The sequence below is a fragment of the Ipomoea nil genome, unplaced genomic scaffold (genome assembly GCF_001879475.1).
Source record: "Ipomoea nil cultivar Tokyo-kokei standard unplaced genomic scaffold, Asagao_1.1 scaffold1043, whole genome shotgun sequence".
Classification (NCBI taxonomy): Eukaryota; Viridiplantae; Streptophyta; class Magnoliopsida; order Solanales; family Convolvulaceae; genus Ipomoea; species Ipomoea nil.
This window is the reverse complement of record NW_017617471.1, coordinates 7,734,676-7,748,065: the sequence shown is the minus strand read 5'-3', so window position 1 is coordinate 7,748,065 and position 13,390 is coordinate 7,734,676. Positions and strand designations below refer to the sequence as shown.

Below are 13,390 nucleotides of genomic sequence, written 5' to 3'. Positions count from 1 at the left end.
TTTGGGTCTGTGAACCCTTCATCTGTCAAATGAACATTCAATTTATTAAAAATAAATTTTTATGATTATTTTTTCCTCTCGAGAAAGTGGCTTGCGCCTTCGCTTGGCAATCACTTGATCTTAATAAATGGTATGAGAATTAGGTTGCCAGTTTTAGCATAATAATTCAATTAAAAAACAAAATACGTAAGTAAAGAGAAAATGGTAAGATATTTCAAAAACAAACCCCATACCAACTGTACTCAAGACCGCTCATTCACTAACTAAAAGTTTACAACTGTCACGGAGAAAATCTGTACACAAAAGAGTAATCAAAACAAAGATTGGACGTGTACAAGCAATGAAATTGGGATTTCCAGGTTAGCTAAACAAATTTTCAGTGTACCCAACAAGTCTGAAAAGGTTTTCCTAGGATCTGATTGCATGTTTGTTTTGACTAGATTAAGGAGAAACATATTTGTTGTGATCATGGCAAGCCAGAATCGATAAGTTCTTCAAAATCTATTCAGAATGGTGACTAACACTCATTGTGCAACAGAATCTTACCTCTTCTCCGGCTTCTATTGCATAGAGAATGCAGTACATATATTGCAGTTTCTGTGACAATATTCTTGGGCTACCAATCTCTCGGTTTCTGGTAAGTAATATATAGATAATCTATATATTTCCTCTGACCTGGGAATTAAAGGAGCGTCAGAAAAAAAGAGTGAATAATGAGTAACAATTGAGGGGCATCCATCAGTGCAATACCAGATAATGGTTTGCAGAAAACGAGTCATGTCGTAAATTGAAGAACTGGGGAATTCTCAATTTGGCCATTGGACTCCAGACCGGGAAACTGCCCAATATCATGTCCACTCAGTGGTTGGAATTCATTATGCAAACCAACAGCATACTCTTCTGGACAAGCTCCACCACTTTGCAAGTAATCTGCAATCTGAAAAAGAGAATAAAAAAGTAGGGGAGGGGGCGGGGGGAAAGAATGTTAGGATCAAGCGCTTATCACTACGTCACAGTTCACTCTTGCCGACCCGTGATCTGGTTCTAATACCACTTGTTAGGATCAAACGCTTACCACTATGCCAAAAGTTATAGGGAGGCACAACTTTATTTCCTTCTACCCGCCACTTTTTCGATAGGCAGGGTGCTGGACTTGGCCCTTTAGGCCTCAGCCCAATAATCCCCAAGCTAATGGGTGCTGGAATTGGCCCTTCACTGGCCTCCGTCCAAAAGAAGAAGCCATATCTAGTTTAGAATTGTACATGATAAAAATTGAAAAGCTTTTGGTTTTGGAGGCATTGTCAACTCAGGCCAGACAAAGGAATTCTACTCTCTACCGGTTTCAGTAGTTTCCCACTCAAGTGAAGTACAGAGAGACTAGGCTTTCATAACATTCTCTTATCAATATTAATGTGTTTTCTACTTTCTCTAATTTCGCATATTTAAAAGCAGTGACCCTATCAGCAAAACAGAGGACAAATGGTAGAAAAGGGAAAAAAAGACATTACATGATTAGCAAGAGCCATCCCGCTTAAAGCTGCTGCTTCCAAACTTGAACCGTGTAACCAGTCACCACATATTCCTGCTCTTCCACTAGGATCAAAGATGCAAGGAATGTTCGGTGTGTTGGTGGGAAGTGCGGCACCCCTAAAAATTAGCAAACATAAAATGATTCATCATTTCTAGCAAGGTAATATAATAGCATAAACGATCTGCACACCGAACAAGGAGGTTAAAGGGCAAAGAAATTTTCCTTCTTTTAGATGCACATTAAACCACTTTCACTTAGACGCAAAAGAATTAAATCACTCTTATAACAATTGGCATTAATTATCAGTACATAAAACGTGCATCTCTTTCATCTCAATCTGATAAGACTTATTGGAGACATCAATATCAAAACAAATTAAATGACATCATAGTTCAAAGATTTCATTTTACCATAATTGCAACCGAGTATACAATGGCCTTTTAAGTGATCCATGTGATAGTCCAAGTGCTTTTTCAACACCCTCAAGCATGGCTTCCTTCACTTTCTCAGCTGTCGCATTTGGAATGCTTTCCTGATAAAATAGCAATATTCATCAATATCCAGCTTTCATAGCCTGTCCTTATATGAATTAAGTCTCTATGGGATGGCTTATCTTTATTGGAGCTTAAATCGCCAAACCGAAAACTACCTGTGGAACTTTGTTTTTCTTTCCAAAGCTCGCTGTGCTGAAAAATGTCCAACAGTGAGGGCCATCGCTTTTGGAACCTAACAGTTTCTTGGTGTTGTTTGCCATCCATGAGACAGATTCAACCCCTTTAACAAAGGCTCCCTCAAAATCTGCATTGGCAGTTGAAGGAAGAGGATCCTCAAATGCTGCAAGGAGAGCCCATATAGAACTCAACTCAAGTCGCTGCAGAACATGAAAATAGTAAAGAACCATAGAAGGTAAAGTTGATCACTGATATAACATGAATACAGCGTAGAATTTTCCTGCATTATTTCGAGTGTATGCATAGTGACTTCTGTGAGTACCTTCATTTGTCTTGCTATTAGAGGAAGCCCTGATGTCGCAAGCAATCGATTTGCACATTTCCCTGGTTTAGCAATGCAACAGACTCATAAAACTCAACCGAAACGAGAACACATAAATTTAGAGTTTTTAAAGAAATGTGGCTTAGCATCTATCACAGGGTTGCAACACACTACAGTGCTACACACCCATGAAGATCTTTGATCCACCAGCCATGTAGGAAATTGAAAATGGAAAAATCATACAAGGGAATGAAAATTCATTGGATGGAAAAGGGAAAGCTGCAATAGAGGCTCAGACACACAATACACGGGGGATACAGAAAATTCTTTCTAAATGAACATTGAATTATTGAAAGGGCCAAACTACTCAGAAAAGAGTACATAATTACCATTATGTGCAATGACAATTGCGTCAAAGTGGCCACAAGGTTTCCCCTTCTCACTCAGGTGCCATGTCCCATTAAATGGCTCAAGTTCACTGACCCAACAAGGCCGCACCACATTGACTAAACGAGTCTGCATCACATGCCAAATTTCCAGGATTCTAAGAAAGGAAAAATTATCACAAATAAATGGGGGCACTACAAATTCAAAGCCCATCAAAATTGGCTTCTGATCTAGTTTATAAGCATCAAAAGGATGTTAGTATGTCACTAGTTCAAGATACAAGAAAGAAATATCAAAGCTGGATGATCAGTGTTCACCAATCAAAGCCTGCCTTCTCAAGCAGCTTCTTTCTATAGTATACTAGAATAGTACAATATCACAGTAATAAATAATGCAAATGAGTTTGTGGAAGTGAATAATTATAGATATATAGCAGAAAAATGACTAGACACCCCAGTTAAATAAAGAAAGAAAAGGCACCTGGGACAATATCGAATCTGCAAGTGGGCGCATTCCATTGACACCAATATATCTTGGAGGTGAAGGTGGAAAAGGAGAGAACTTTCCTCCTAGTTCAAGCTCCCCAATAGTACCCATCCACTGTTGAACCAGACCCCTGTTGGACCAATCATTAACCAGCTCAGAGAACCTAGGGTCAGTCACAGTGAAGAACTGAGCTGCGTGGTCAAATATCAGCGGTTGAGGATCAATTATTCTTGTACCCATTCTTCCCCCTAATCCATGAATTCCCTAAAGCAAGCCAAAAAATCAGTAAATAGATGTATACAAAGACATATATTTAACTTATCACAGAGCTTTTATAGGAAACTGGAAAAGATCAAAATTAAATATGCATTCCTCTTATGTGTAACTGAAACCCAAAGCAATTTGAATAGGAGAAGGGTAACAATGACAAACCGTATCAAAAACGGTGGAACGGATGCCTCTCTTATCCAAGTAAAGCGCGCAAGCCAAGCCAGACATCCCACCTCCTATAATCCCGACCACCGGGTCATCAGGAATCGGGTTCGCGAAGCTCACCTGCTCCTGCGTGAAGCTCTTTTTGATCGCTGACCTCCGGGAAGCTCCGTAAGAGGACGAGCGTTTCGGTTTCCTTGGGATCCGGGGCGGGTCGCTCATTGGCTGTCTTCCGCCGGAAGTCGGCGCGTTGTTGTCGGAGGCGGAGATGGAGCAGCTCCGAAATGGAGAACTAGGGTTGGAGAAACGGGGAACGAAAGAGAAGTTAGCGAAAGTGGGATTGCGGGGTTTGAGAGGTTGAAGAAGGAAAGGAGAAGAGAGGAAATGGTTGGAGACGTTAGAGTGAGCCATGGCCTCCCACAATTTGGAGGGAAAGAATGGGATAAGTCGTTCCGGTCTACTGATAAACCGCAGAATAACGGGTAAAATGGTAGCATCACATACAATTCTATTACATGTATTCCCAAATTTACTCTATCAAATTTATGGCCTGTTTGATTCATAGAATAGATCAAGAATGAAATATAGTTCTCGGAAAGAGACCTATTTCATTGTTTGTTTTGTCATTTTATTAAAGTAATAGCGTTCCCGGGAATGAGCTATTCCCTTTGCAAGGAGAATAGCAATTCTTAGAGGACCCCCTGGTATTAGCTATTCCCAAGTATTTGGGAATAGTTTTAGTATTATAATACCGAAAATACCCTACCACCGCCACCACTATTGTCGACTCCACCACCACCCCACCACCATCGCTATCGCCAACACAACCACCGCCGACATTGCTACCACCGCCGCCACCACCACCTCTACTGCCACCACCGCCACCACAATCACCGCCGTCACTGCTACCACCGCCGCCGCCGCAACCACCGCCGCCGCCGCCACCACCACCACCACCACCACCAAGACCAACAGCACCACATATTTTTATAAGGGTATTTATGTCTTTTGAAACATATTTCATTCTATTCCTTAAACCAACCAAACACTGTAATATAATTCCTAAAATCTATTCCTTCCGCGAACCAAACAATAGAATAGAATTCATATTCTATTCCCGGCCTATTCCATTCCTTATGGAATAGCATTCCTATTACCTCAAAATTCATTCTGTGAACCAAACGTGCTGTTATATTGGGAATAAGGGCAAATAGGTTATCCAACTACACATGAAAAATATAATTAAGTCATTGAACTCATAAAATATATAATTAGGTCCCTAAATAACGCAAAATGATGCATTTGAACAAAAAAATGACCTGTTTACTCGTTAGCTTGCTGATGTGGAGGTTATCATATTAAAATAATAATTTTTTATTTAATTTTAATAATTTAAAATAACAAGATTTTTTTAAAAACATGTTTCCGCTTCGTCCCCTGGAGACGAAGAAGGTTCAAGAATTTGTGAAAGAGAGTTAAAAAGTGAGAATACATGTAATATTTTGTATCAGTCCTACATCCACATCATTAAATATACAATTCTTTTTACTATTTTCTTTACATTCATGCAATATTCTCTCACCTCCAAAAGTGATCCCGTTTTCACATTCCAAAATTCACAATACAATAAAATAACAAAATAGTAATATATTTTTTTAAAAAAATACAAAAACGCTGCCGCATCCCGCATGGTAGCCTTTTTGTACTATATAAGCTTGCATTACACCTAAGCAATAACTATAAAAAACAAGAAAAAAATCTACTTGGCATGCCAAATCATCTTGCAAAGGCTATCGTTTCGAGGATAAAGATAGCCTAATAGCATGTTTGATAGAGAGAATTGTAATTATTTTTCCATTTAATTTTAAGAAGTAGAGTTTGGTGGAAAGAATTGTAATTATATGGAACTACAGTTTTTAAAATTTGAGAAATTGCAAATTTTATCTCTCCTTAGAAATTGGATGGGAAGAAATTTTGGAGTGTGAAAATCAAATTGTCCTCCCTAGTCCCTAATAATCTTATATCTTTCCTTAGCAATTGCAATTATATGGACATTTTGATCTTTATAGTGTTCACCCCCTTTCTTCTTCTTCTTCTTTTTTTTTTTTTTTTTTTTTTTTGAAACCCTGTATATCCCCTTTCAATTCCTAAACATTAGAATTAAAATTCGTAGTAATTCTATTATCATTTACCAAACAATAAACTTTGAATTTCTACTTCATCCTTCCCCCTTGAAATTGTAATTTTTCCCCCTTATTTCTCCCTTTGCTACCAAACGCCCAGTAAGAGTTCTTTAATAAATTTAGCAAAAAAAAAAAAAAAAAAAAAAAAAAAAAAAAAAAAACAAGGTGTTAGAGACATTGCTGAGCAGTTCAATCAAGTTGGTCAAATACTCAACTTTATAACTACAAAGTTTCACAAGATAGGCTTCATAACTACAAAGCTTCACAAGATAGACTTTATCCAAAATGCATTTCTGGATCACAAGATGAACCTCATCCAAAACACACATTCGAGTAACAGTTGCTAACTTTTTTTAAACCAAAGTGGGCAAGTGGCATAAATAGGCATTAAATATTATTTCTTTTGTATTAATATATTAGTGATTAGTGATAAGATTAAAAATGAGTAAAATAAAATAGGAGTAGACATGCTATCATGGGGAGCATTGGTAAGAACCGATAATCAGACAAAAAAAGTTGAAGGAAGTACGTTTATAAACAAGTCAGTCCATGCCTCCATGCCTCTCTTCTTCATCAAATATGTACCCAAAAAACACAAACTGCTACACAATTTACAACACAGATTGATCAACAAGTCATTGCCAACAACCAAGGAAATGACCATTTTAAGGAGTCCAGTTCGTTTTCCTCTAAAAGTACAATAAAAAACACAAAAAAAAAGGAGCTAAACTGCTTCATGATTGAGCAGCAATATGCCCGCTCGGCTGAAAATCTATAATAGTACGATTACTTTCCTTAACCTCTTCGGCTGGAGTTTCCTTTACGTCATTAGTTGGACTTGCATTCGTCTCCTTCACTGACGAGTCGTTTGCAGGAGCTTCCTTTGCCTGGTTTGGTGGAGTTTTCCTTGTAACGTTTACTGGTTTCGCACTGCTAGTTCCATTAACATTCTCCCGGTTCACCAGGGCTTTACTTTTGGGAGTTATGGCGCTCGTATTCCCTTGCCTGTAAGCGCCAATGCTGTGACGACCCCGACCATAAACTTGCTTCACTTCTGGAGAAACAACAGCATCACTGCAGCTTTTTCTCCGTGAAAGGTTGGGTGATTTTGCACGAGTGAGAGGTAGCTGTATCCAAGAACGTTAAAACTATACTTCGACTAACAAAAGAAGTGCAAAATTTACTAGCTTTATGAACAAATCGAGAATTTACTTTCTTAAGTTTGGCTTTTGGTGGAGGCCCTTCATGGTAAAAGCTTGGAACTGGATTTGCCTTATAGACCATGTTCTTTCTAATCTGCTTTATAACTGCTTCCTCTTCTTCCTATAATTTATGCAAAGCTCATTATCTAATTTCTCGAGCATTATAGTCTGGAAAAACGTGAGCATTCAATATTTCAATCACTGAAATACCTTAGTTCTGGCAGCACATTTTTGTTTCTCTGCTTCCAAAGCTTTGTGTTTTTCCCCCAACTTTGAGTAAAACTGTGAAGGGAGTATAAGCAAACATAAAGGGTCGATATATATTGCAAGCAATGATATAGGGGAAACGGGTTTCAGGACATAAATGACGAATTTATTAAGAAAATACCTCTCTGCGTCTTGCAGCTCGATCTGCAGATTTAAAAGTCGGAGCAACTGGAACAGTAATTTTAGATCTGAGAGTTCTCACAGATGCTGCAGCACTATACAAGCTAAGGAAGATAACAGATTCGAAAAGGGAAGAAAATGGGAATGCCCGAATAGTAAATGTCTAGAAAAGAGAGGAGATTAAAATTCATAAAAAGGATACGAAGAAGCCAAGGACCAACTATCTTCTTCGTCATGGTGTTTCCTATCATTTCTTGACACCAGAGGAATTTGCTGGAATTCAAAAAAAAAAAGGTCGTGTTTATACTCAAGTCATCACATTTACAAGACATGAAAAAGTGTCCCGATAAGAGAGCGTGACCCATGACCTTTGGTCTGGCTCTGATACCAAATTGAAGCATGTGCTCCATCTCAACTAAAAACATAAGCTTATAGTTGGATTGCACATTAATGGTTATATGCTCAACACGTGTGAAACTATACCTGTGATCTTTTTACACTCAACGGGGAGTGCAGATCGTTCGATTTCAAAGAGCAGTTCGAACCAGTATCAGTAGTCTCAACACCGTTAGCACTATGCTTGGCAACAAGACCAGTGCCGGGGGACTCCGAGGCAGGCTTCACGGTTGAGTTCGACTTCTTGTCACTCGACTTTAGAGTGTCAGCTTTCACAACTTTTCCCTCCCCGGCCTCACAATTCGTGATCTTAACAGATAGCACATCTTGCTTCTCACCGCAATCCTCAATATTCGCGTCTCTTCCAAGTGCCTCTGAGCCATTACAATTTGGTTTTAAATTGGCTTTCTTGTCGATACGTAAACTGGCAACCTCCCTCCCCATCTGCCTGCACGAAATAAAAAATAAAAAAAAAGCGTTAAAACATGATAGTTCAAAATCGAAAGGCATTAGGAATCAGCTGCCTTAAGTGTCCTACACAGCTCGCTAACAAAAGATTTCCAAACTATGAGAGATCAACACATAAATTTCTAACTATTTCATCACGCAATGAAAGGAATAATATTCTGAAGGTTCCTTTTAACTGCTTTACCCAAAATACTAGGTATTTCCTATCAATCCTGGACAGATCCATGTTAAGCTACACAAATTGCCAGAGTTCCAAAAATTAGGATGACCATTCAGAAATGGAATGCAAACTATTACTCCCTAATAAATTTAAATTTGGAAAGAACCCTAGAATCCAAATGAGAGTACAATATATGGGTAAGTGGCAACTAAGATAAAAGTAAAAAAAAAGTACAATCCTGAGTATCAAACACATGAGGTTTTGTTAACAAGGGGGAGAAATTGGCAGAAAAAAATAATCATTCAATCATTCAATCATTCAATTCATCCAAAAGCCCTAATCTTGCCAGCTGAAAACTCAACCCAACTCAAAAACTTCTAATTTTGCAAGATCAAATGCCCTGAAAAATGAACACAGTCAAATCAAAAGCTCAAAAGCCTCAAACCCATCATGGAAAACAGCTAAACCCACCTTAAAGTTCCTAGTTTGTTCAACCCCATTTTTCAAATGGAAATAAAAAATAAAAACAAAAACTTGGAAACAGTATCATACACAAACAAATATTTGAAAAACAAAATGGAGCAAGAAAACATAGCAAATGGAGTGAGGCAGAGGTGGAACAAGGTTTCCAGAAACAGAAGTGGAAAGAAGCGGAAGATAAACATACAGATCGAAGGAATCATTGCATGAGAAAATGGAGAACTTACAAAGATTTTGCCTTTCAGCTGCTGATCTGACGAACAAGATAGATAATAGAGATCTCTCTGTCTGTCTCCTTCCTAGCAGCACAGTCTTCTTTCTACAACTCTCCCTCCCTCTCCTCTCTCTCTCTCTCTCTCTCTCTCTCTCTCTCTCACTCTCCCACTACTTAAAACAAAACAAGGAAAAACATAAATCTGGCCCTATGTTATTGTCGGGCAATAATTTTTACTCTATCTGACTGTTTTCTTTCTTTCCTTTTTTTTTTTTTTCTTTTCTTTTTCAATTTCACTTTATACTTTCAAATTTTCAATTAATTAAACAATTTTATAATATTTGTTAATAATATATTTATATATACTATTTATGTCCAATTGGATCTATGGTAGCTTTCTTTTGATGACGAGAAAAAATCATACTACTATTCGACGATATGTACTAACTAAACTTTGTTCATATATAATAACTCACAAATTACAAAAAGATGTAAATCGCACTAGAAAGATTTTGTACAACGATTTGTTCAAGAAAATTTCAGTAAGAATTGAATTTGTAACCAATTTTAACACAATGATTTGTAAAATAATAATATCTTCAAACATACTACATGTCACCCAAAATAATAACTGTGTCAATTATGATAAAATAAATGTGTTGATATAAGGATGTCCCATTGTTAATATGAATATAAAATGTGTTTGAAATATTTATTGATTCAGTTATAATTAAAATAAATGTAAACGTTTTGGGGGAGAATGAACATAAATTTAGTTTAAATTCATATATTTAGTTAAAATAAATATATGTTAATATACTTTCAAAAAAAAAAAAATATATATGTTAATATATTTTTTGGAACATAACAACAATAGATACACATATATACATATATACATATATATATAGAAAATTTCAATTTTGGTCACACGATTATATGGGCTTTGTTAATTTCAACACTTAACTTTCAAAAGTGTCAATTTAATACAGTGAGTATGTAAATTTTGTCAATTTTGGTCACTCCGGTCAAATTGCCGGCCAAATTTGGCGGGAAAAAATATAAGCCAACATTTAGTCTAAAATCTGAGGGGCAAAATGGTCTTTTTTATTATTTCTCCTAATTGGTGTTGACCTGGGGTCCAGAGTGATTAGGTTCGATCAAGCTGACTTTTTTTTTTTTTTTTTTTCTGGATGATTTCAGGCGCATATATCTCTACTAAGGTCGGAATATGCTACGATCAACTAGGCAACAACATTCCCACTCCATCAGAATCTGCAGAGTTGATCCATGGCTTAAAGGTGAAGCGGCTCAAGATCTACGATGCCAACCCGAAAATCCTCAAAGCTCTCGGGAACTCCGACGTTCAAGTCTCGGTCATGGTTCCCAACGAGATTATCCCCAACATTTCCTCCGACCAAGCTTTAGCGGACCGGTGGGTGGAAACCAATGTGGTCCCGTTTTACGGCGAGACGAAGATCCGTTACCTCCTCGGCTAACGGCTGAAGATTGTTATCTTGAGGGGGAGTATATTTTTACATGAATCAATCCTGAAGATTGATGACTAACGACTGTATTCTTTTTCCTTAGTTAAGTTTTTCCCTACGGGGTTTTTCTATAAATCTAAGATTTTTAATGACGCAGCTAATCTAAAATAAGAATACACATACATCATGCACTCTTTTCCTCAACTAATTTTTCCCATTGGGTTTTTCTAATGAGGTTTTTAACGAGGCATGAGTATGATATAGTAATGACAATGGGAAAAGTTGCAAAATAATTGCTTTAATGGTCAAACCCCAAAATCTTGAAGATTATGTAGATTACGCCCTGAAGGCTTTATGATTGTACTCTTTTTTCTTAACTAAGTTTTTCCCACAGGGTTTTCTTAAGTTAAGGTTTTTAATGAGGCGACCAATACAATATATGTTTTTACATATATCATATACTCTTTTCTTCAACTAGGTTTTTTCCACATAGTTTTCCTAGTGAATTAAGTTTTTAATGAGACATGAATATATTTTCTATTGTACTCTTTTCTTGTCTAGGTTTTTTCCACAGGATTTTCCTAGCAAGTTTTTGACGAGACAAGATCGTGGTCAAATAATGTCCAAGGGGGAGTGTTATAAATATATCATAAGTGGACATTATTTCTATAACGGATGTAACGGTCATTATTAATACCATCAGTATGACTTTTGTATTATATATGTATTGTCATATATTCTATGTTGTATGGAAGGAAACACATAAATGAATAAAAGATGATCCTCTCCTTTTCTCCTTATCTCTCTATTTCTGAATATTCTTACAACAAATCTATTTGTTTAATTCTATTTTTGTGAATCATTTAGTTAATGTAGTTGACAACTTTATATTATACTTCATCGTATTCAAATTATTTTAGCTTGTTATCCCTTTTTAGCTCTTCTGATCCCACCCTCCAATAAATTAAATGTATTTACCTTTCAATAAATTAAATCTATTTTTTAATTCTATTTTTTTGTGAATTATTTAGTTAATGTAGTTGACAAGTTTATATTATATACTTCATCGTACTCAAATTAATTTTAAAAAAATTTAAGTTGATCTAATTATAAGTAAATTAAAACTAAAGTATTTATGAATATAATGTCTTTTATATTCAAACTATTTTATCTAATCGATTATGTTTTATATTTTTGCTATAATTTCTCGACCTACTGATACACAAAGAACCAATAACGCCTCCACTGAGGCTCGAACTCACAACCTTCCAAATGGAAGTCCAATCCGGGTACCATTAGACCACATAGTCTTGGTCCCTTAACTATCTTATAGTCTATCATAAGTGTTGTATTATAATTTATAATGTATTTGAATTATATTATAGGTGTTTGATGTTTTGTCATTGACAATTCTAAAGTCATTTAAAGTATGCCCCACTCACATAATTTTTTGGATCCGTCAATGTTAACAAGTAGTATAATTAAGAGCAATAGTTGACAATATTAATATTACTGTTGAGAAAATTTCAATTTTGGTCATATGATTATAGTGGCTTTGTTAATTTTAGCACTTGACTTTTAAAAGTGTCAATTTAGTACCTTGAGTATGTAATTTTTGTCAATTTTGATCACTCCGCCCAAATTATCAGCCAAATTTCACCGGAAAAAAAAAAAGACAATTTTACCAGACTTCAAAAGACGATTATGCCCCTCAGATTATAGACTAAATAAATGATTAAGTTTTTCTGACGAAATTTGGCCGACAATTTAACCGGAGTGGCCAAAATTGATAAAAATTGCATAGTCAAGGTACTAAATTGACACTTTTGAAAGTCAGGTGCTAAAATTAACAAAGCTCCTATAGTCATATGACCAAAATTGAAATTTTCTCTATTACCGTTAGTTAAGCTGATGTAGTACTGACATCATCGTTGTCACATCATAATATTTAATTGAAAATTTATATATTATTTTATAAACATTTAAATTTAATTGTTTTTGCCAATAATATGTATGTAATTATTTATTTCTGACATATTAATATTAATGTAATATATTAGTTGTAAAATAATTAATTTTAAATATTTATAAAATAATATTTGAGTTGGAATTTAAATATCATGGTGTGGCAAAATGATGGCAGCTCCAAGTCAACTAAGTTAATGGTTATATTAACACACAGTTAACTGTTATTCTTTTTTTTTTTTTTAGTACTGTTAACTATTATCCTTAATTGTACTACTTTTTAAACTACATTGATTAACGGAACAAAATTGAGATAAATGAACTAAATTGAACAACACACTATAATATAAGAACCTCACATGTACTTTGACCATATAAAAGTGATCACATGAGAACTTGTTTCCAAGATAAAATTAAGAATCAATCTCATCCATTCATTTGGTCAGATCTAATGATTATAGAGCAAGTTGGAAAAAAATGCAATTGTATTTTAATAATTTCTCTAATTTTAAATGTTCACTTTGTAACGTTACACCTTACATTTTGACTAGTTTAAAAGTGTAATACACTTATATTTTACATTTTAGAGTTTTTGATTTACAGTGTCACTCTTTAATTT

The 13,390-nt window shown here is 35.6% G+C and overlaps 2 protein-coding genes across 4 annotated transcripts; both read right to left on the bottom strand.

Annotated features, from left to right (window-relative positions):
- Nucleotides 1-212: 212 nt before the first annotated feature.
- Nucleotides 213-4,320, bottom strand: LOC109181751 (renalase). 3 transcript variants are annotated; one of them, XM_019331658.1, is made up of 9 exons: nt 3,830-4,320; nt 3,392-3,661; nt 2,914-3,040; nt 2,525-2,586; nt 2,181-2,402; nt 1,942-2,063; nt 1,509-1,647; nt 746-937; nt 213-675 (listed from the first exon to the last, which is right to left on the bottom strand). In XM_019331658.1, the coding sequence occupies exons 1-8, from the start codon at nt 4,238-4,240 to the stop codon at nt 776-778; spliced, it is 1,515 nt and encodes a 504-aa protein (XP_019187203.1). In that variant the 5' UTR covers nt 4,241-4,320; the 3' UTR covers nt 213-675; nt 746-775. The 3 variants fall into 3 exon arrangements, with proteins under 3 accessions (XP_019187203.1, XP_019187204.1, XP_019187202.1); XM_019331659.1 differs by having other exon boundaries at nt 213-689; nt 749-937; XM_019331657.1 differs by having other exon boundaries at nt 751-937.
- Nucleotides 4,321-6,528: 2,208 nt separating this feature from the next.
- Nucleotides 6,529-9,448, bottom strand: LOC109181752 (protein WVD2-like 2). The gene is made up of 7 exons (XM_019331660.1): nt 9,293-9,448; nt 8,085-8,445; nt 7,804-7,874; nt 7,603-7,696; nt 7,425-7,496; nt 7,225-7,335; nt 6,529-7,139 (listed from the first exon to the last, which is right to left on the bottom strand). Exons 2-7 carry the CDS (start codon nt 8,439-8,441, stop codon nt 6,747-6,749), a joined length of 1,098 nt encoding a protein of 365 aa, XP_019187205.1. The 5' UTR covers nt 8,442-8,445; nt 9,293-9,448; the 3' UTR covers nt 6,529-6,746.
- Nucleotides 9,449-13,390: the final 3,942 nt, after the last annotated feature.

Coding starts and splice junctions, on each gene's coding strand:
- LOC109181752 (XM_019331660.1), bottom strand. CDS start 8,441: ATGGGGAGGGAGGTTGCCAGTTTACGTATCGACAAGAAAGCCAATTTA. Junction 7,875..8,084: donor TGAGTGTAAAAAGATCACAG/GTATAGTTTCAC, acceptor TTTGAATTCCAG/CAAATTCCTCTGGTGTCAAG. Junction 7,140..7,224: donor CAAAAGCCAAACTTAAGAAA/GTAAATTCTCGA, acceptor TCTTGGATACAG/CTACCTCTCACTCGTGCAAA.
- LOC109181751 (XM_019331658.1), bottom strand. CDS start 4,240: ATGGCTCACTCTAACGTCTCCAACCATTTCCTCTCTTCTCCTTTCCTT. Junction 2,403..2,524: donor TAATAGCAAGACAAATGAAG/GTACTCACAGAA, acceptor CATGTTCTGCAG/CGACTTGAGTTGAGTTCTAT. Junction 938..1,508: donor GGATGGCTCTTGCTAATCAT/GTAATGTCTTTT, acceptor TCTCTTTTTCAG/ATTGCAGATTACTTGCAAAG.